Genomic DNA, 22,936 nt, shown 5'->3' on the forward strand with positions numbered 1-22,936 from the left:
AGAAAATGTCTGATAAGAGTCACATGTGTCTGCTGGGACTGATCCTTCTCTCTGCACTTCTCACAGGTAAAGACATCTGTTTATGATCTACAATACTCTATAAAAGACCTGTATAATGAAGATCGTCAATTAAAATTAATTTTAGTTCATTCATTAACCATTATGAAGCAAAAAACGTTTGTTTTTACTGTAACTTATCTCACAATATGGATCTGCAGTCAAAATTATTTTTGCAACCGAACATTTCCTGTAATTTCTTGAATTTAGTGATAAAAAAAGTGCATCTTACAACAAATGTGGAAGCTACATGGCAAAACAAAAGAAATGTTTACGGCCATATTACCTTCCCCTTGGCCACTACACAGTAAATTTTGCAGTGTTAAATGAACTCTATAAGAGTTAAATTTAACACGCGGCCCGAGTGCATTTGGTCCCACTCAGAATTGGTGATAATTGACTCTCGTCGTAGTGTTAAATCAACTCTATTTTGAGTAAAAAATTAACACTGCTCACTGAATAGTGTTACCAGAGTTTAACACCAGGGGCAATTAACTCTGTTCTGTGTTACCAGAGTTTAACTTGCAGGAAAATTTACTCTAATTAGTGTCAATATTTCACTTATGTAGAATTCATTTACATTTATAATAGTGAAAAATTCTCTAATTTTAAAACCCATCTGGTGTTTTAAAAACACAACAAAAAACAAGATCAACGACGTCAGATTTAAAACATTACAATGCTGTCATGCTCAAGAAACACACAATTACATGCACAAAAATACATCACATCTGCATGAAATGACAATACATCACTATATTCAGTACAGAAGCGGTTGAACCACCCAAGCAGCCTTGCTCTAACCTCAGCAATACAAGGACCTTCACTTTGCCAACATCTGTTGAACACAGTGGTCTGAATGAAACTGTACATCTCGTGTAGAATAGTGTTATATGTGGTGCCAAAAACAAAGTGCCTTAAGAAGTTTGTTCACCAAAACTTTGAATTCTCATTAATTACTCACCCTCATGTCATTCCAAACCTATAAGACTTTTGTTCATATTCTGAACACAAATTAAAATATTTGTAATGAAATCTGTCAGACTTCTATCCTTTCATCGACAGCCTATAACTACAGCTTTCAAGGCCCAGAAAGGTGTTGAAGACATCATTAAATTAACCCGTGAGACCCGTGATTTAACTTCAGTTTTATTAAGCAACACGAGTGCTTTCTTTGCGCGAAGGAAAAAAAAAGATAACTTTACCAATTTCTGAAAATATTAATCCCTGACAAGCGTACACGAGAGCACGACGACAGATGAGGGTTTTGTTTGAAATTAAAGCAGACATTTTGTGAATGCATGCATAAAATTAAGGTTAAACCAGTGGAGTCACATGGATTACTTTAATGATGTCATTACTACCTTTCTGGGCCTTGAACGTGCTAGTTGCGTGGACTCTCAATGTAAGGACAGAAAGCTCTCAGATTTCATTAAAATATCTTCATTGGTGTTTTGAAGATGAACGAAAGTCTTACAGGTTTGGAACAACATGAGAGTGAGTAAATTACAATTTTCATTTTTGGGTAAATTAACCCCATTAAACAGTTCTTCAAAGGCATTAAGAGAAGAGATTGACTTTGTGGCGGGAGGAGCAAAACGACAGACACAGTGGGTGTGGCGTCAAGCCTCGGAGAGGTTTTTATTAAACAATAAAAAGGGAAAATAAAGTGTCCAAAGGGGAAAAGTGTCCAAATAAACGGGGAAACAGGTGTCCTCGTTGTGCTGCGGGGCTTGTGCAGGAGGGTAGTGTTCAGAAGGGAAGAGTCCAGGGAAGGGGCGGAGTCCGGTGGCCGCACGCGCTCCCCTCTCGGGGCCGGGAGCGAGTGGCGGCGGCAGCTCTTGCGCGGCTTCTTCCGTCTCCTGGGTTCCCGGAGCTTCTGGGGGATTCGACGGCCCGGCATCCTGGCCCGTCAGCCGTCTAACGGGTGCGGCAGTCCTCCTCGACGCACCCTTCCTGGACCCACGAGGACACCAGTGTGCATGCACGGGGAAGAGACCGGTCTCCCGAGGAGAAGCGCGCTCGGCGTTTAAACAGCGGCGGTGATGAGGCTCCATTCACATCAGGTGCGCCTCATCACACGCCGCCAGCCCTGGCTATCCAGCGCCCCTCCTCTCTCACACACCCACTCCCGTCGGGAGCCTGGTGAAGGGCGGCGAATACGGGACGGGGTGGTGATGATGGAAAGGGGGGAGGCAGCCGACTCGTCACAACTTGCATGGAAGGGCATGCTGATCAAAACTGAAGTACTGGTGAACTGAATAATTCTTCCCAGAGCCAGGAGGCAGGGCTGAGCACTTCCAGCGATGTCTTGAATATGCTCCTCAATGCTTGTTCCACTCTGAAAAAAACAAGCAAATTGCAGAGGACTATCACTGATGTGTTAAATAATAAAAAACTACAAAAAATAATAACAAAAATAATTAAAAACAAACCTTTTAGAAGATATCCCTACTTGAGACGTAGACACCTTTCCTTGTCTCTTCTGGCCTTGACAAGACACAAACAGCAAAGATCATCAACACTGCTTAAAGAATACTATACGAAGTCAATCCTTAGTCACAGTTAAAGCAACTCGATGGCTACAAAACTGCTGTGAAAAGTGGCACAATGAGATTTCTCTTTTCATTTTGTATCTTCAAATGATATTCCTCGTTCTTTAGAAATGCCTCTCTGTATAGTTATGATTCTGGTGCTTCTTAGAAAGACAAAAATACAGAAAAAGGAGGAGAAAATGTGTTTTAAAATCCAAGAGAAAAATACACCTGTATTATGGGCATGTGATCAAAACATTGAAAAGTTGTCAAATGCATTAAAACTAAAATACAAATAACTTACGTAGCCATTTTTGAAGAAGGTACAGGAACAAAGGCACAGTTTTCGTTCACCTTCCTTGGTGGTTATGCACTGCAAAAAAAATATTATTTTTAAATATAAAAATTATATCATATATGCACAGTTATTCATATGAAATATTTCCTATTCTTTTATTTAATGTCAGAATACTGACACTTTCTTTTGTCATCGATCAGGCCAGCTTATTAAGCAAAAAGCAAAGCAAAAACATAATTATGGTATATAAACAAAAAAAGTACTACTTCAAATAATACTTAATTTTAAATACCTTTACCTTATAGAGATCAAATTAATGTTGTGTTTTTAAGAAGATTTATGAGTTTAACAGTCCCCCAAATGCATAAGTAATAACTTCTTGCCCAGCTTTTAGCTCCATCATCTAATCTCATTCCTTTACTGGAAGACCTTTCTTCAATAATGAGTGTGTCCTGGAGTCAAAGGATGAAGACAGGGACTCATTGACTGCACAGGAGAAGCTTGTTACTTAAAAACAGGAGAAAGATAATACATTAGTTCTGCAATATGTGCTATATCATGCCAATAACAGTCACTCTTTATAAACAAGCAACAATTACAATGCGTTAACGTTACTTGCACCAGTACTTACATGATCAGGCCAACTAACTGTGTATGTCTAATAACAAAATATAATAAATAACCAAAAACAGACGCGGCTGTTTTTAAATGAGATGTTCCATGCCTCACAGAACTTAATTAATGCCGTTGGACACATTTAGTGTTTCGTGAGCTGAACAGTGAGAGGAGTATAAACGGAGGTCGGAGTTATATCTAATTGGGCCCTAACTAGAAGATTTCGACCGTCCAATATATAAAAATGAGTCAGTTTAACGTATTTACGTACATTGTTTTTTAAACGTTCAATTATGTAACGTCACAAATGAAGCGGGTATACCAAAGCTAAATACAGCTGAAAATCTAATTAAGTAAAATTACTGACATCATTTAAACTTTATCATTAACCACATTGAGATGTAAAAGCACATTTCTCCAACATACTGACTTGCCTATTCGATATTTCCGAGTTTAAACCAATCAAATTACACAAAGTTAATAAATAACTACAACTTATGCATTAATAGTAGCACAATTATTAACCTCATTAAACTTGTGTTTTAACAAATTAATTAAAAGGGCTTACCTTTTGGCGCAAGGCAGAAGAAAATGGCGACGAGAGAACTAGTGCTGGGGTCTTCGGGGGTAGATTGAGGGGCTTAACAGAGTAAAGTTAACAATGCAAAATTCAACTCTGATCATTTTCACCAACACTAGAGGCATTTTTCACTATTTGTTGTTAAATTAAATCCTTAAGAGTAAACGGAGAGTAACACTGCTTAATTAACACTGACGATTTTACTGTGTATGGTAGTCCAACCAGGGTTATATGCCCCCCCAAAAACAAAAGTTTTGGGGAAGCTCCTCTCTGGATGCGTGGTCACATTGGGGCGCTCTGGAAGGAGCAGGCACTAGAGAGCTGGACGGGACCAGCGGATTCATAGGAGGGCTCTGGAGCAGGCACTGGGGGGCACTTGCAGTTCTCTGGTGGGCTTCAATATGCTCAGACTGCGTTGCGTTGCGTTGGCCACAGACGGCTGTCCTGCGTTGGTCGCTTATAAAGGAAAAGGAACAAAGGAGCAAACGAGATGGTTAATACAGGTGATCTAAATGAAGGAAGATTAAATAAACTAGGACAGGAAATACCAAATAAGGGCAAACAGGAACTAAACAGAAACCAACACGTTACAGCTTGGTTCATTTCCTGCTTAAAACAGGACACAACGAGTTTATTTAAACTGTATTTCATAATCGAGTCATTAACCCACATTAATATTATTACTATTATTGATATTTGTAGGTATCAGTGGAGTGGATGACACTCATGTGTTCTGCAGTTCTGGTGAAGATGTGCGTCTGTCCTGTAATAATGCTCTTCCTGGCTGCACATCAACTACATGGATCTATAACACCAGACAGTCAGCAGCAGTTGACCTGATTAATTTAGGGATAAAGAAGAATAACACAGAGAGACATGAGAGACTGAGTCTGGACTCTGACTGCTCTCTGAACATCAAGAAAGTCACAACAGAAGATCGTGGATCTTACACCTGCCGACAATTTGTGAATGGAGTACAACAAGGAACTGATGCACGTGTTTATCTGCATGTTCTTCATGGTCAGTGTTTCTGTGAATATTATGATTATATGTTGAATTAAACAGTAATATTGTCGCTGAAAGACTGGAATCAGTCGTGTAATCTCTGTCTGATTCTCTGTTTCAGTCTCTTCATCATCCTCACAGTCTGAGATCAGATCAGGCCGCTCTCTGACTCTCTCCTGTCAGTTATGTTATGATCAATATTATGATCGAGTCTCTTGTGATTATTTGGTTCGTTCTGAGAGTATTGATCTGATCTGGGTGAATCAGGCTGGTGTGAATCTGCAGACAGACTCCAGATTTCAGATCTCCTCCTCAGGACACTGTATCAGGTCTCTGACTACAACACTCCTGAATGAAGATCACAACAGAGAGTGGAGATGTCAGGTTAAACAGAGAAATCAACTCAAGACCTCAGCCACATATACTGTCAAGTATCCAAGTAAAGTATTTATATTAACAATGAATTATCAGTAATTTAAATCTGATTGTAGTCTCTAACGTATCTGAACATTCATCTTCAGCTCCAGCCGAAACAAAGACAGCGTCTCCAGTCACCAGCTCTAAATCAACTGCAGCTCCTACACAACCAGGTACATAATCAGCTGTTAAGATCAATATTTACTGTTAGCTGAAGACCTCAGACACATATACTGACAAGCATTCAGACAAGAAATACATTTATTTAATCCCTTAACTGTCACAAGTTTACTTCAATATATTACGATTAAATCCTAATCTAATCATGACTAACTATATATCGTTGGAAAGGTCTAAGACTCCTAAATATATATTTTACCACTGTTTGTTGTTAAAAATTGTGTAGGAACAGTAATAGATTAATGTATGACAAGAGTGCACCTCAAAACATATACATCATAACAGAAGTTCTGACCTTTTCACAAACAATATTTTTTGTTTACTTTTTCCCTATCACATGTTTTAGTAATCATCATAAATTATATATCATTTGAAAGGTTCAAACCTCAAATTTCATCCTGAGAAAACCATTTTCAAATCAGACATTGCATTAATATGGAAACCAGTGTTGCCAGATCGGGTTGACAATTTCCAGCCCAAACGCTCACCAAAACCTGCCCACTTCAACAAAAACCAGCCCAAACTTTTAACTGCCAAAATAATGATAGAATTTTATCTTATGTTTTAATTTTACGTCAATAAAGGTTGATAAGGACCATTTTTATCTCCTTAAAATAAAATAAAGACAAAATAAAATAAAGATAGGTTAAATAAATTTCACAGGAATATGGATCAAAACAGGGCAAATGCGTTAAAGGGAGACAGAAAATTAAAATGTCCAAAAATCTTTTCAAAGTGGCAATCAAGAAATTAACCGATGACTTTAACCCTCGGAAAAACACATGGATTATTTTCAATGTCCACAGTAAGAATAATCCTTTTTTTTTTAGCAAAACGTGCACAATAAAGTGATCAGAACGCAATAAATGAGCTGGCATTTACTCGTTCATGCACACACCCATGACAGCCAAAAATGTGTTATTCATTGATACACACTGTATGATAATCTGACAGCAAAAATAAATAATAAGAATAATAACAAACAACAATAATGCGCTTCCCTTTGTCTTGTGCTTCAACTACAGCACGTATCTCACGAAGTACACATTTTAGCACATAATGCAGAACTCTGCAGTCAAAACTGCTCAAGTCCAGCAGCTGTCAATGCATACCAGAGTAGAGTCTGGACGGTTTAAAAGATGTTCTGAAGCAGAACAGCATCATATAGTCCCATATTCAGTTTTGATTTTTATTAAATCATTCAACTGTTCTCTTATTTCAGTTACAATTATATTTAGAAGTCTTCTATTCATTCAGATTTGAGTCACTCTTAGACTCTTTATCGTGTAGATTTAGGCCACTTTGCCATCGCAATCACTTAAAATGAATGAATGAATGAATGTCTGCACATTTAAATCTTGCCCTTTATAGCGCCAAAACCCCGTCACTCAAGATTCATCACATCTCACCAACATAAAAGATGCTAAATTGATCAACAAGTCTCTGTTAAACTGAACAAATTAGGGTTGCGTTAGGCTATGGAAAAATGAGTTGATGACTGCGCTACACATTATTTTACTGTGATACTTTGAGTTTGAACATATTAAAATAATATGATTAAAGATAAAAGCGAAGAAAAAAAGCAGCTTGGGCAGGTTTTAATTTTTTAAAAGCAGCCCAAATTTTGTCAACCCACCCAATGCGTTATTCTCCGGTCCAAGCCGATCAAAACAAGCCCACTTGGGCGGCAACCCTCCCAATCTGGCAACACTGATGGAAACGGTACTTTAGGATCTTTTAGCAGGCTCCTCCCCCTTAGTGGGGTGTCATATTACAAAATGTATTAGAGTCTTTTAGAATCAAAACTTTTCATAATCTTGACAAAATACATATCGTTGGAAAGGTCTGAGTGTCAAGATTTAATATTTGCTGGTTTTTGTTAGAAGTAATGTTTAGAGAGAAATTCATACATTTGTGACACAAAAATGCATTTTAAAAATCAATGGAGTTTGGACGCCAGCCGGAGGCTGTTTGTGGTGTAACAACAAAATTGCATAGGAACCTCAATTTATTTATTTATACTGTACCAACTTCAAATTTGGGGAAAAAAAAAAGAAAAGAAGAAAACTGAAATAAATTAAATTTAAATCTGATTGTAGTCTATAACGTATCTGAACATTCATCTTCAGCTCCAGCCGAAACAAAGACAGCGTCTCCAGTCACCAGCTCTAAATCAACTGCAGCTCCTACACAACCAGGTACATAATCAGCTGTTAAGATCAATATTTACTGTTAGCTGAAGACCTCAGTCACATATACTGACAAGCATTCAGACAAGAAATACATTTATTTAACCCCTTAACTGTCACAAGTTTACTTCAATATATTATGATGAAATCCTAATCTAATCATGACTAACTATATATCGTTGGAAAGGTCTAAGACTCCTAAATATATATTTTGCCACTGTTTGTTGTTAAAAATTGTGTAGGAACAGTAATAGATTAATTTATGACAAGAGTGCACCTCAAAACATATACATCATAACAGAAGTTCTGACCTTTTCACAAAAAAATATTTTTTGTTTACTTTTTCCCTATCACATGTTTTAGTAATCATCATAAATTATATATCATGTGAAAGCTTAAAACCTCAAATTTCATCCTGAGAAAACCATTTTCAAATCGGACATTACATTACCATGGAAACGGTACTTTAGGATCTTTTAGCAGGCTCCTCCCCCTTAGTGGGGGTGTCATATTACAAAATGTATTACAGTCTTTTAGAATCAAAACTTTTCATAATCTTGACAAAATACATATCGTTGGAAAGGTCTGAGTCTCATGATTTCATGTTTGGTGTTTTTTGTTAGAAGTAATGTTTAGAGAGAAATTCATACATTTGTGACACAAAAATGCATTTAAAAAAATCAATGGAGTTTGGACGGCAGCCGGAGGCTGTTTGTGGTGTAACAACAAAATTGCATAGGAACCTCAATTTATTTATTTATACTGTACCAACTTCAGATTTGGGGAAGAAAACTGAAGGTTTCTGGGCTGCAGATCACTGTGTTTCACTCTCATATAAATGAGGTATAGATAGCTTCATGTGTTTATATTGTAACCAGCGCCGTTTCTGATCAAAAGGGGTTCCTCAGTAAAGTCTTGCTTCTATTATCACTGAACAGAATTCAGGAGGCAAGATCATCAGTGATGCCTTCATAGATACACTTGTCTTGTCTTCACCTTAGTTTCTTTAAATAGAAAGCAAACATGTCTGAAAACATGTGCCTTTGAAAAACAAAATATTATTAGCTTTTTTATTTTATTTAATGCATGACAAATAAACACCATCTAACCTCACGTTTATACATTTATGTCTGAGTGTGTTGCTCCTCCTTGTCCTTAACTGTCTGTGTGAGTCTTACTCGCAGCTGTTAGTATATTTGGGGGAAAAATAATTAATTAATTATGCTCTGAACATTCATCTTCTGCAGGTCTAATGGATTCAACACTGATTCCAGTCAGCAGCTCAAACTCTGAGAAGAAATCAAGCCAAACTACAGCAGCAGCTCCTACAAAACAAGGTCCATGATCCCTGACACACTTCATCAGTCTCTCACTTCTCTTTTTATGATTAAATAATGCAGTTTAGCCAAATGAGGATAGAATCTTTATGTCTTGTCTGACACAGCATCAGAACCTGTGGTCTATATGAATGCTGGATCATTAATCAGAGGTATGGGATGGCTTTGCTGCACTGAAACTATCAGTGAATATTTAAATGGTTTGTCAATAATAGTTCATTGTTCATAAGCGGTATACAGTTTGACAGATTCATTCTCTTCTTTCTCTCTGTTCTGTCCACACATCTGTCCTGCAGTGATTGTGATTATTGTTGAGATTGCAGTGTTTGCTGCTCCTACTGTGATTCTTCTTCAGATCATCTGTGTGAGAAGAGCTGGTGAGTTTTGAACATCACAGAACCTGAGGATTCACATTGATCTCTAACAATCTGAATCATGACAGTGAAAACAAGTCAGTAAATTGTTTTTATTGATTCATTTCATCTATTTAGGACGGAAGAACTCTCACCACCAAAAGGAAATAGAGATGTCTGCAGTATTACAATGAAATGCCTTCGATAAATATACTGTAAATATTACAGCAATGTTTATGGACATTATAGATATTTGCATAAAGCTTTGAATGCCATTTTCCAGACAGGCACCTTATTAAACATGTATGGTTATTTACACAGGAATCATGATATAAATGGTAATCTTATTTTAATCTTTAAAATCAATTAAACTTTTATAAAAATAAATGAAATGTTTTAATAGTCCGGTTCAGTGATTCTCAAAGTGTGGTACTCAGAGGAATCACTCAATTAATAAATTAATGTTAAAACACATTACATTTTAATTGTGAAGTTTTTTTTTTTTTTTTTTACATTTAAGTACATTACAGTTTTTATTTAACTTTTAGGTAAAACACATTTAAATGTAATAAAGTGTTTTCTTCACCTGTTTGTAAGCACAGTGCAGTGTTGATGCTCAAACTGTGTATTTATAATGTTAAAGTGTCTGATAACAATAAATATTCTTATTAGGAATAAAACGGCCTCGTTTTTGAACTCTGCAGAGCTGTATCTGGACTGGGATTACTACACTACTGTAGTTTAATGTTGGTCATTAAGAGCCCTCGGATTTGATCAAAAATGTCTTCATTTGTTTTCCAAAAGATGAACAAAGGTCTTACGAGTTTGGGACAACATGAGGGCAATGTGTGTTAAACCCATAACCAATAAAAAAAAATAAAAAATTAAAATGTAACTGCCCAAACCTCTAAATATTACGAGCACATTTGTTTATTATCATTGTACACAAGATACAACGCAATTTCAGAGCTTCTGCATAAGGTGCATGGTACATAATAGACCAAAAATGTAAATAAATATATATGATACAAAGTGATGTACAATTAAAATATTTAAGCTAAGACAAAATAATAGGTCTTTCTGGTCTCTACTAATTAGAGTGAGTACCGCTCTGCGCTATTAGTGATCTCGGTCTAGACAGGAAAGTAGTCTGTATTTGACAGGTTTGTGTATCATCTGAGGCCAAAGTTTGAGTCTGACAAAAGAGAACATGTTTTTGACTAAACTATTTGATTTTGACCTGGAAGTTTGAAGTTTGCACAAGTTGGTGACAGAAAAACTGTAATACAGTTCAGCCGTTCTGAAGTTTCCCCTCTCACGGTAAGTCAACTCAGAGTTCAAGGTGCTGAAGCTCCTTATTGAAACGGGCCCCAGCACAGGACTGCAAACACTGGGAGACTTTCTCAATATGTGTTCTTCAGCGATCTTGTGTCCTTGTGTTCTCATGTTTTAGTTCTTACGTCAGCATTAACCGTTGAAGTTCAGTTCCAATTCTCAAGAACGCAAGTAAAGAGGACGCATGAAAGTTTCTGGATGTGTTCTTGATATCGAGGATGAATCGAGTGCTGACTTGAGAGAATCAAGCCGTTAGAAATGTACACCCGACACATGACATTCAAGTTTTAATGGAGGAAAAATCAAAACCCTATCTTCAAGACTTCTCTCTAGAAGTATGTTATGATCGACAGTGTCAAACGCAACACTAAGATCTAGTAGTACCAGCACTGAGATTTTGCCAGAATCAGAATTAAAGCGAATATCATTTATTATCTTAATGAGTGCAGTTTCTGTGCTGTGATGTGCTCAGAAACCACATTGAAAACTGTCCAGGTATCCATTTGAGTTTAAGTAGTTGTTCAGTTAATTAAAAACTACCTTTTCAATAATCTTACCTATGAAGGGAAGATTTGATTTCGGTCTATAGTTGCTCAACATGGTGTTATCAAGATTGCGCTTTTTCAGAAGGGGCTTAACAACTGCAGTTTTAAGGGAGTTTGGAAAAGTCCCAGAAAGAAGTGAGGCATTCACCACTTCTAAGAGATCAGCTTCCAAACAGATAAGCACACTTTTGAAAAAATATGTGGGAAGTGTGTCAAGATAGCAGGTTGAAGATTTAAGGTGCTGTACTATTTCTTCCAAAATTTGGAAGGGGGGGGGGGGGGGGGCAAAAAGAGTGTGAGTGTTGTTTAAGTTACTGTTTATAAGGTTTGAAAAGAAAGTCTGTCTAGCTGTGGCTAGTTCCACATTGAAAGCATGAAGGCTGTCTTTATAGTGAATTTCGAGTTTCGTCTTCCGCCACATACGCTCAGCTTTTCTGCATTGTCTATTCATACTCTGAACTGCTGTTGATTTTCTCCAAGATGATTTTTGTCTGCCAGTCTTCTTGCTGACCTTTATCGTAGCAACATCATCAATAACATTCTTAACTTTTGAGTTAAATGACTCCAGGAGAAGATCAACAGGGTCTGCAGAAATGCTTGGTGTTAATGATATTGCCTTCATGAATAGCGCACTAGTCTTCTCATTAATGCATCTCTTTCTGATAGAGACAGATCTAGATTCAGTGGTGACCGAGATCAATATATCAAAGAAAATACAGAAATGATCAGATAATGCTACATCCTTAATAACAATGGATGAGATGTTTAGACCTCTACTGATGAGTAAATCTAAGGTGTGTCCACGATTGTGTGTGGGTCCGTGCACATGCTGACTCAGGTCAAAAGTGTTTAAAACAGTTATCATTTCTTTTGTAGTTTTGATTTCTGCATTATCTATGTGAATATTAAAATTCCCTGCAATAGCAAAACAGTCAAACTCTGAGGAAATCATTGATAACAGTTCAGTGAAATCATCAACAAAGGCTGGAGAATATTTTGGAGGCCTGTAAATAATGATAAACAGAGTGTGTGGAGCTCCTTTCAGCACAATACTTAGGTATTCAAACGACAAATACTGACTAAACGACACTTGCTTGCATTGATAAACAGTACAACATTAAACAGAGCAGCTACACCTCCACCTCTCCTAACAGTCCTGCAGACACTTAGAAATGTAAAGTTAGGAGGGGCTGTTTCATTAAGGACTGTTGCACTGCAGCTGTCTTCTAACCATGTTTCATTTAGAAACATAAAATCCAGGTTGTTTGTGGTTATTAAATCGTTGATCAGAAATGATTAATTTTTTTAGTGAGCAAATGTTTAAAAATACTAACTTGATGGAATTACATTTAATCTCTACAGCAATCTTAGATTGATGCATTATAGGCCGCAGATTAGATGGGTCAGCCGTACGGCTTGAGAAGGCTTTCTATCATGTGATAAAACAGAAATAGAGGAGGCTACAGGCACACTGGGTTCCCGCTTGTTCTGTAGACATTTGTGAATGTTGCTGCTAATATAGCGGGGACCCGACACATGACTGAGTGCTGTCATCGGTTGTTTTTGGTTCACCTACACCAGATGGAGGAGGGCTTGGGCCCTGGTGTTATGGCAGCGGCCGGAGAGCTCTCGCAGGAGGAGGAGGGTGAGCTGGGCCTGCAGTCTTTGGTGGTTGGGGGGCCCGCCGTTTTTTTGTTGATATCTGGGGCAGAAGAGCAGCAAAAGAGTGGGAGAGTTTGGTCCCAGCATACACCAGTTCCTCCATTTTCTGTGAGAAGCTTAGAAGTGGAGATGCTGGAGAGAGGGATAATGTGTCTGGTGAGATGGGCTCTGGCTCTGGTGTTTCCGGTGGCTGTGAGATGTTGTCCTGGCTTCCCTGACTGTTTTCCAGAAAGTCGTCCTTGGGTGCTGAGTCTTGGAGCTGTTGTAATACGTCACAGTCTGCATGTGATGAGCTCTGTGGGCAGGACTCAGCTGGGATGTCCATGAGCAGTGGTTGTTTTGGCTGCATGGTGTTATCAGTATCCTTGTGGGATGTGTCAACCACATGATGACTCGAAAGCTGATATGAAGTCCTGTGGTCTCTCATATTCTGTCTAGGTGTGTGTGTGCGCCATTCAGGCCGAGTGGATTGGCACAAACCACTGAAGGATGACGGAGGGAGAAATAGATATTGTCCTTTAGCACTCTTGCACAAAGTTTGTTTGGGTGGAGGCCATCCAGTCTAAACAGTTGTCTGTGGCCCCAGAAAAGATTGAAGTTGTCGATAAAGTTGACTCCTTTTATACCGCAGGTTCTTTGTAGCCATGTTTTCAGCCCAAGCAACCGTGCAAACATATTAGTTCCCCTTGCTGGGAGTGGTCCACTGATGAATGACTGAACTTCGTCTTTGAAGAGTTTCAAAGAGTTCACTGAAATCCTTCTTAAGGAGTTCTGACTGCTCCTTCCGAATATCATTCTTCCCCACATGGATGATGACTCGATTTGCAGTCTAGTGCTTCATCAGAATGTTCAGAAGTTCCTTGTTCACATCAGAGACGGTTGCTTGAGGAAAGCAGTATGTAGTTGTAGTCCTGCCACTGATATTTCTGATAGTAGAGTCACCCAATATCAGAGTCCTGGGCTCGGCTGCACTCTGAGCTGAATGCCGCTGTTTGCTCGACTTCGAGCGCCTGTTAGTAGCAATGTTAGCTGCTGGCTGATTTGATCCATGTTTTGTCACATTTGGGGATTCCTCACCCACATTCATTAATGCTTCAAATCTGTTCTCAAGATGTATAGGGGGTTGTAGAATATCAGTGTTTACAAGTCTTGTCATAGCCGTATCTGGGGTAGAGGATGCTACGGCAGCAATACGAGATACTCATGACAATCTGATGTCTCGAGTGCCTTTGGGTCTCGCTCCCTGTTTGTGCCATCGATTAGTCTGTCGATCAGTTTCAACACTTTGAATAAACTGTTGAGATTCACTAGATTCACAGGACTCACCGGCTGCATGCTGAGGGGGTCCGTGATTACCATCTGCTGTGTGATCCGCCTGTTTTGGAAGTCCAGCAAGTAACTTTGTTTCAAGAACTGCAATCCTTTGTAGAAGTTTGTGGCAGTACATGCAGCAAGTAGATTCCACGAGAGGCATTTTCTCTCGTCTGTTTGAATGTAGACAGCTGTGTTTTTCCGTCGCCGGAATGTAAACTGCTGGCAGTGGGAGGCAAAGAGTCTTCTTTTTCCAAAAAATGTGTTGTTTGAGCACTGTGCTGATCTGCTGAAGTTAAAATCTTAGAAAGATCAGAGAAAAGTACAAAAATAGGGAGGAAAGTGCAGAGCAATAAGCAAGAGCGTCCACAGATGTAATTACATGCAGGCATTTTAAAAATATAATTACAATGTAAAAACATGTATGTACACAATATGTGAATTGTATCAAATTATTAATTTAAATGTAAGTAAATCCATAAAATTCTGTTTTAGACATGCCATGTGGTATCTGGTTTGAGGTTAGCACACAATGGTGGAGAATATCAACTCTGTTAGTGGTTTGAAAAGTTTAATGATAACAGAGTTGACAATGAGTAACAGAATCAAATGTTCCCAATCTGTATTTTGTATTATTTTATGTTTTATTTTATTTTCATTTTCCTGTAAATAAAACATTTGTTGTATATCATTCCAGGCTAAAGAATTTGAATTATCTACAGGTAAATGAAACGCTCAGCAGCAGAGAGGCAAGGGCATTAGAGGGCACAGGACACTGATTAGAAGCTGATTAGTACTATTACTACATTACATTTTAAAGGATTTCATTCATTTTTAAAGCTACAGTATGTTTAGGGAAAATCCACACCATGCTGGCAACTTTTCAGTTAAACGTGTTGATGTTTTAAGTTTAAAGTAGAATTAATGTGTATATTTGACCCAATTTGTCTATAACAGAGTTGACAGATTTTACAATCTCACAAGTTTAAGATCAGCAAATATAGAAAGTATTACATTCGACGTGTTCTATGAAAATAAAAAGAAGAAGAACTGTTGTAGTTGTTATCATTAGTTCAACCCATGCCTGCACAAATCATGCCATTACATGGGAAATGTATGCATGATATGATTTGATCAAACTAAGATAACTACAATCTCTTTTTTATTTTTTAATCTGCACAGTTACATTTCATGTGATTTTAGTATTTACTGTGTTGACAAGCAAGGCCACCAGATCTTCTTCTGCACGACTTGATATTCCTTAAATTCCTAGTTTATTTGCAGGTTTTGGCAATAACTATATCTAATCTTGACCACGAGATGGTGACATTTCATATATTTTCTTTAACAAGCAGCATTAAGGATAGATAGACAGACAGACAGACAGACAGACAGAGAGACAGACAGACAGACAGACAGACAGACAGACAGACAGAGAGACAGACAGACAGACAGACAGACAGACAGAGAGACAGACAGACAGACAGACAGACAGATAGACAGACAGACAGACAGACAGACAGATAGACAGATAGACAGATAGATAGATAGATAGATAGATAGATAGATAGATAGATAGATAGATTCATCTACTCACCCATTCATCTTCGGAACACAAATGAAGACATGTTAATTAAATCTTGTAGATTATAATATATAACTTCAGCTCGGGTAAACTTTTCAAAACATTCACGAAGCCAAGTGTAATTCGTATGAATTGATCAGTTCTGTTTAAGTCTTCTGAAGAGACACGGTCGCTTTATATGATGATGAACTGTTTTAAGTCAAGCCTTTATTAAGAAATGAACATTGATATCAACTCAGTTTAACAGAAATGAGCGGCACCTCAAACACGCATGCGCTTTAATCACCAGCAACAACAATTAAATTATTTGATTTGATTTGCGCCAGATAAATACGGTTGAGTTACCATATTTGATGTTCTCTCGATGCACTTTTATCACCGTAAACCTAACCTGTCTGCTTTCTGGCTTTGTTTTCCTATTAACCTCATACATGGTCATCATAAATAATGTTTAATATGTGAATAAAACCGAATAGTTGCATGTGCTTTCTCTTCTTCTGTAAAGTATTTCAGCTGCTGACCACCAGATGGAGACTTTTAACCTGTTTTCATAAACTAACGGTATATAATAATTTAACTGTGTCTGAGAAATAACTCAAAGCATTGTCAGTGAATTTACTAAAGCGGCGTCACAATAGTGTCTCTATATTATTCGCTGTTGGAGATTATGACAGTAAATTGAATTGTGTGGCGCTTAATAGACAAATAATAAAGAATAATAATTGATCAACTGTAAAGCTCGAGTAAATCCTGGAGATTTCGGTGTTTCTGCATGCAGCTGATGTTAGGAGCAACAGTGGAAAGAGTGACTGAGACTCTTGTTCAGCAGATGGGAGGGACTGCATGCCTCTCTCTCCCTCCACCATCAAACTTACTCCTGCATTTCAGAAAGCACTGACTGCAGCGAGCTCTCCTTCGTTTGTGTGGATGTTCAGAAGCGATGTAGTGACTCCGGACGAGCGCCTGAAGTCATGGTGAGTCCAGCCCGAGACTGCTTAAATCATCTAGAACACGCTTCAGAACAAACCAGTGTAAAATACAGAAAACACTGGCGTTTCATCTTAAAGAGACAGTAACAGAAGAACTGCGATAGCTGATACAAACTTACAAAATTAACCTGTTATATAGTAACTTTTATTTTTTCAGCTGAAAGTGCTTGAATCAATGCTACTTCGTGCAGTGTGTGTTTAGCTCTTCTTTCAGAAAGGAATCGGTCTCTCTTTGTTTGAAACGACAGTATGAATACTGAAATACTGACGGTCATGAAATATCATTGCTACGTATTCTTATTATTGGAAAACTGTGTTTGTATTCGCCATGTTATCAAACTAAATTCATGACATGATCAAAAGATTCTGAAAGCAACTGATTGAAAGAGAACCAGTATTGTACTTCAGTCTGCCGTGGTCATATTAAATGCAGTGATTATATCGGTGGAAATATGGTTACTATGGTAAATGTGAACACAGCGGTGAGGAAAGAGCTGGAGGTGGGATTCCCCCTCATCCCATCTGAGCTCATGAGGAAACTCTGCAGGACACTAACACTCTGTTCAGGGCTTCTGGACGGTTTCATGACTGTGTGTTTCCTATGAATAGAATAGAATAGAATAGAATAGAAGTTAAAGTAAAACTAATAAAATAGAGTAGTTAAATACAAAACAGTTGAGTACAATAGAATTAAGTGTAGTTAAACCAATGGAATATAATTATTTTTTGAAATGGAATAGCTGAAAATTAAAGTCTAATGTGAAACAGATGTAATAGAATTGAATAGTTGAATATGAGTAAATTGGAACTAATAGAACAGAATAGAAATGTGAGGGGGTACTCATTAGAAGAGTAAAGTTAAAAGAATAAGAAGGGGGTAGCTGAATAAAATAGATCTGATGTGAGATAAATATGCAATAGAAATGTGGAATTTATAGTGAAACTGAATTGCATAGTTGAATGAAATGGAATAAAACAAGTTTTTGGAGTGTAGTGAAATATAATAGAACAGAGCAGCAAATAAAAGGGTTAAAAAAAGGAAAGTTGAACCAATAGAGCAGAATAATTGAATAACAGACTAGTTGAAAAAATAAAACAGGAGTAAAGTTCAGCAAATAGAATAAAGTTTTGAAGTTTGAAGTGAAACGTAGAATTGCATAGTTGTAAACAAGTCAAGTGGAACTAGCAGAATATAATAGTTGAATAAAATAAAACTGAATAGAGTCAACTAAAAGAATACAAGTAAACTGAAACACATTTTTAGGAGTGAAATAAATAGAAACAAGTACTGAAAATAAAATAATTCAATGCAATAGAAGCAAGGGAAGTTAAACTAATTGAGTAGAATAACTGACTAATAATAGTTGAAAAAAATATAATTAGGAATAAAGTGCAACAAATAGAATAGAGTAGTTGAAGAATCATAAATAATATAGAATCTGTTATAGAATTGTTGAATAGAATTAGTAGAATATAAGAGTTGCATATAATAAAATTAAATGATTAGAAGAGAATAGTACAGAATTGCATACAAATAAATTGCATAAATTGTGTAGGAACAGTAATAGATTAATTTATGACAAGAGTGCACCTCAAAACATATACATCATAACAGAAGTTCTGACCTTTTCACAAAAAATATTTTTTGTTTACTTTTTCCCTATCACATGTTTTAGTAATCATCATAAATTATATATAATTTGAAAGCTTAAAACCTCAAATTTCATCCTGAGAAAACCATTTTCAAATCGGACATTACAGTACATTACCATGGAAACGGTACTTTAGGATCTTTTAGCAGGCTCCTCCCCCTTAGTGGGGTGTCATATTACAAAATGTATTACAGTCTTTTAGAATCAAAACTTTTCATAATCTTGACAAAATACATATCGTTGGAAAGGTCTGAGTCTCATGATTTCATGTTTGGTGTTTTTTGTTAGACGTAATGTTTAGAGAGAAATTCATACATTTGTGACACAAAAATACATTTAAAAAAATCAATGGAGTTTGGACGGCAGCCGGAGGCTGTTTGTGGTATAACAACAAAATTGCATAGGAACCTCAATTTATTTATTTATACTGTACCAACTTCAAATTTGGGGAAAAAAAAGAAAAGAAGAACTTATTTAGACACATGGCTTTAATTTGATATCAATTTTGGATTAAAACCTATTTTGTAAAATATTTATTTTATATAAAATAAAAATAGTTCAGTACATGTTCTTTACAGTAAATTTAAAGTACTATAACTTTTTTATACTTTCATTTTTGTTCGGCTGATAGTCGTCTTTAAAAAAGAGACCAACCTTAGGTCTGTATTCCAAAGCGTTCATGAATTATAACAATTCAAGTTTTAATAGTGCACTTTCATATCTATGTTCAACAACAACAACAAAAAAAACCCACAAAAAAATAGGGTTCCTCAGTAAAGTCTTGCTTCTATTATCACTGAACAGAATTCAGGAGACAAGATCATCAGTGATGCCTTCATATACAGGTCCTTTTCAAAAAATTAGCATATTGTGATAAAGTTCATTATTTTCTGTAATGTACTGATAAACATTAGACTTTCATATATTTTAGATTCATTACAACACAACTGAAGTAGTTCAAGCCTTTTATTGTTTTAATATTGATGATTTTGGCATACAGCTCATGAAAACCCAAAATTCCTATCTCAAAAAATTAGCATATCATGAAAAGGTTCTCTAAACGAGCTATTAACCTAATCATCTGAATCAACTAATTAACTCTAAACACCTGCAAAAGATTCCTGAGGCTTTTAAAAACTCCCAGCCTGGTTCATTACTCAAAACCACAATCATGGGTAAGACTGCCGACCTGACTGCTGTCCAGAAGGCCATCATTGACACCCTCAAGCAAGAGGGTAAGACACAGAAAGACATTTCTGAACGAATAGGCTGTTCCCAGAGTGCTGTATCAAGGCACCTCAGTGGGAAGTCTGTGGGAAGGAAAAAGTGTGGCAGAAAACGCAGCACAACGAGAAGAGGTGACCGGACCCTGAGGAAGATTGTGGAGAAGGACCGATTCCAGACCTTGGGGGACCTGCGGAAGCAGTGGACTGAGTCTGGAGTAGAAACATCCAGAGCCACCGTGTACAGGCGTGTGCAGGAAATGGGCTACAGGTGCCGCATTCCCCAGGTCAAGCCACTTTTGAACCAGAAACAGCGGCAGAAGCGCCTGACCTGGGCTACAGAGAAGCAGCACTGGACTGTTGCTCAGTGGTCCAAAGTACTTTTTTCGGATGAAAGCAAATTTTGCATGTCATTCGGAAATCAAGGTGCCAGAGTCTGGAGGAAGACTGGGGAGAGGGAAATGCCAAAATGCCTGAAGTCCAGTGTCAAGTACCCACAGTCAGTGATGCTGGTGTTGGTCCACTGTGTTTTATCAAGGGCAGGGTCAATGCAGCTAGCTATCAGGAGATTTTGGAGCACTTCATGCTTCCATCTACTGAAAAGCTTTATGGAGATGAAGATTTCATTTTTCAGCACGACCTGGCACCTGCTCACAGTGCCAAAACCACTGGTAAATGGTTTACTGACCATGGTATTACTGTGCTCAATTGGCCTGCCAACTCTCCTGACCTGAACCCCATAGAGAATCTGTGGGATATTGTGAAGAGAAAGTTGAGAGACGCAAGACCCAACACTCTGGATGAGCTTAAGGCCGCTATCGAAGCATCCTGGGCCTCCATAACACCTCAGCAGTGCCACAGGCTGATTGCCTCCATGCCACGCCGCATTGAAGCAGTCATTTCTGCAAAAGGATTCCCGACCAAGTATTGAGTGCATAACTGAACATAATTATTTGAAGGTTGACTTTTTTTTTTTTTGTATTAAAAACACTTTTCTTTTATTGGTCGGATGAAATATGCTAATTTTTTGAGATAGGAATTTTGGGTTTTCATGAGCTGTATGCCAAAATCATCAATATTAAAACAATAAAAGGCTTGAACTACTTCAGTTGTGTTGTAATGAATCTAAAATATATGAAAGTCTAATGTTTATCAGTACATTACAGAAAATAATGAACTTTATCACAATATGCTAATTTTTTGAAAAGGACCTGTATACACTTGTCTTGTCTTCACCTTAGTTACTTTAAATAGAAAGCAAACATATCTGAAAACATGTGCCTTTGAAAAACTTTTTAATTTAATGCATGACAAATAAACACCTTCACGTTTATACATTTATGTCTGAGTGTGTTGCTCCTCCTTGTCCTTAACTGTCTGTGTGAGTCTTACTCGCAGCTGTTAGTATATTTGGGGGAAAAATAATTAATTAATTATGCTCTGAACATTCATCTTCTGCAGGTCTAATGGATTTAACACTGATTGCAGTCAGCAGCTCAAACTCTGAGAAGAAATCAAGACAAACTACAGCAGCAGCTCCAACAAAACAAGGTCCATGATCCCTGACACACTTCATCAGTCTCTCACTTCTCTTTTTATGATTAAATAATGCAGTTTAGCCAAATGAGGATAGAATCTTTATGTCTTGTCTGACACAGCATCAGAACCTGTGGTCTATATGAATGCTGGATCATTAATCAGAGGTATGGGATGGCTTTGCTGCACTGAAACTATCAGTGAATATTTAAATGGTTTGTCAATAATAGTTCATTGTTCATAAGCGGTATACAGTTTGACAGATTCATTCTCTTCTTTCTCTCTGTTCTGTCCACACATCTGTCCTGCAGTGATTGTGATTATTGTTGAGATTGCAGTGTTTGCTGCTCCTACTGTGATTCTTCTTCAGATCATCTGTGTGAGAAGAGCTGGTGAGTTTTGAACATCACAGAAGCTGAGGATTCACATTGATCTCTAACAATCTGAATCATGACAGTGGAGAAAAATCAGTAAATTGTTTTTATTGATTCATTTCATCTATTTAGGACGGAAGAACTCTCACCACCAAAAGGAAATAGAGATGTCTGCAGTATTACAATGAAATGCCTTCAATAAATATACTGTAAATATTACAGCAATGTTTATGGGCATTATAGATATTTGCATAAAGCTTTGAATGTCATTTTCCAGACAGGTACCTTAATAAACATGTATGGTTATTTACACAGGAATCATGATATAAATGGTCATCTTATTTTAATCTTTAAAATCAATTAAACATTTATACAAAGAAATTAAATGTTTTAATAGTCCGGTTCAGTGATTCTCAAAGTGTGGTACTCAGAGGAATCACGCAATTAAACAAATTAATGTTAAAACACAAATTTTAATAGTGAAGTTTTTTTTTTTTTTTTTACATTTAAGTACATTACAGTTTTTATTGAACTTTTAGGTAAAACACATTTAAATGTAATAAAGTGTTTTCTTCACCTGTTTGTAAGCACAGTGCAGTGTTGATGCTCAAACTGTGTATTTACAATGTTAAAGTGTCTGATAACAATAAATATTCTTATTAGGAATAAAACGGCCTCGTTTTTGAACTCTGCAGAGCTGTATCTGGACTGGGATTACTACGCTACTGTAGTTTAATGTTGGTCATTAAGAGCCCTCGGATTTGATCAAAAATATCTTAATTTGTGTCCCGAAAGATGAACAAAGGTCCTAATCCTTTAAAGGATAACTTTGGAAATGCTGAAATAAACCATCTGAAAAACACTGTGTGTTTTAAACCCATAACCATAAAAAAATATATATAATATAAAAATGTGACTACCCAAACCTCTAAATATTTCCTCCATTCAAACTTTGTTTTTTACATTATTTCACCTTAGCTGTGCTAGGTTGGTTTATATCTTTAATTTATATATTTTATATTTTGAATTAAGGTTAGCGTTTAGAGTTTACCTGCATTTCACTGCTGGTTATACTCTGTATAATTGTGTATGTGACAAATAAAAATCTTGAATCTTGAAAATCTTCTATAGACTTACATGAATAAAATGTTTGATGTTC

The 22,936-nt window shown here is 37.0% G+C and overlaps 1 protein-coding gene across 1 annotated transcript in view; it reads left to right on the forward strand.

Annotated features, from left to right (window-relative positions):
- The window catches only part of LOC306871573 (uncharacterized protein), a 37,340-nt gene continuing 14,404 nt past the window's right edge, over positions 1-22,936 (forward strand). The window contains exons 1-5 of the mRNA XM_079419625.1: positions 1-66; positions 4,787-5,104; positions 5,211-5,528; positions 5,611-5,679; positions 7,816-7,884. Of these exons, the coding sequence (XP_079275751.1) occupies positions 6-66; positions 4,787-5,104; positions 5,211-5,528; positions 5,611-5,679; positions 7,816-7,884 (835 nt within the window). The 5' untranslated portion in view covers positions 1-5. The remainder of the gene's footprint in view (positions 67-4,786; positions 5,105-5,210; positions 5,529-5,610; positions 5,680-7,815; positions 7,885-22,936) is intronic.

Source organism: Barbus barbus (genome assembly GCF_936440315.1).
Source record: "Barbus barbus genome assembly, chromosome: 1".
Classification (NCBI taxonomy): domain Eukaryota; kingdom Metazoa; phylum Chordata; class Actinopteri; order Cypriniformes; family Cyprinidae; genus Barbus; species Barbus barbus.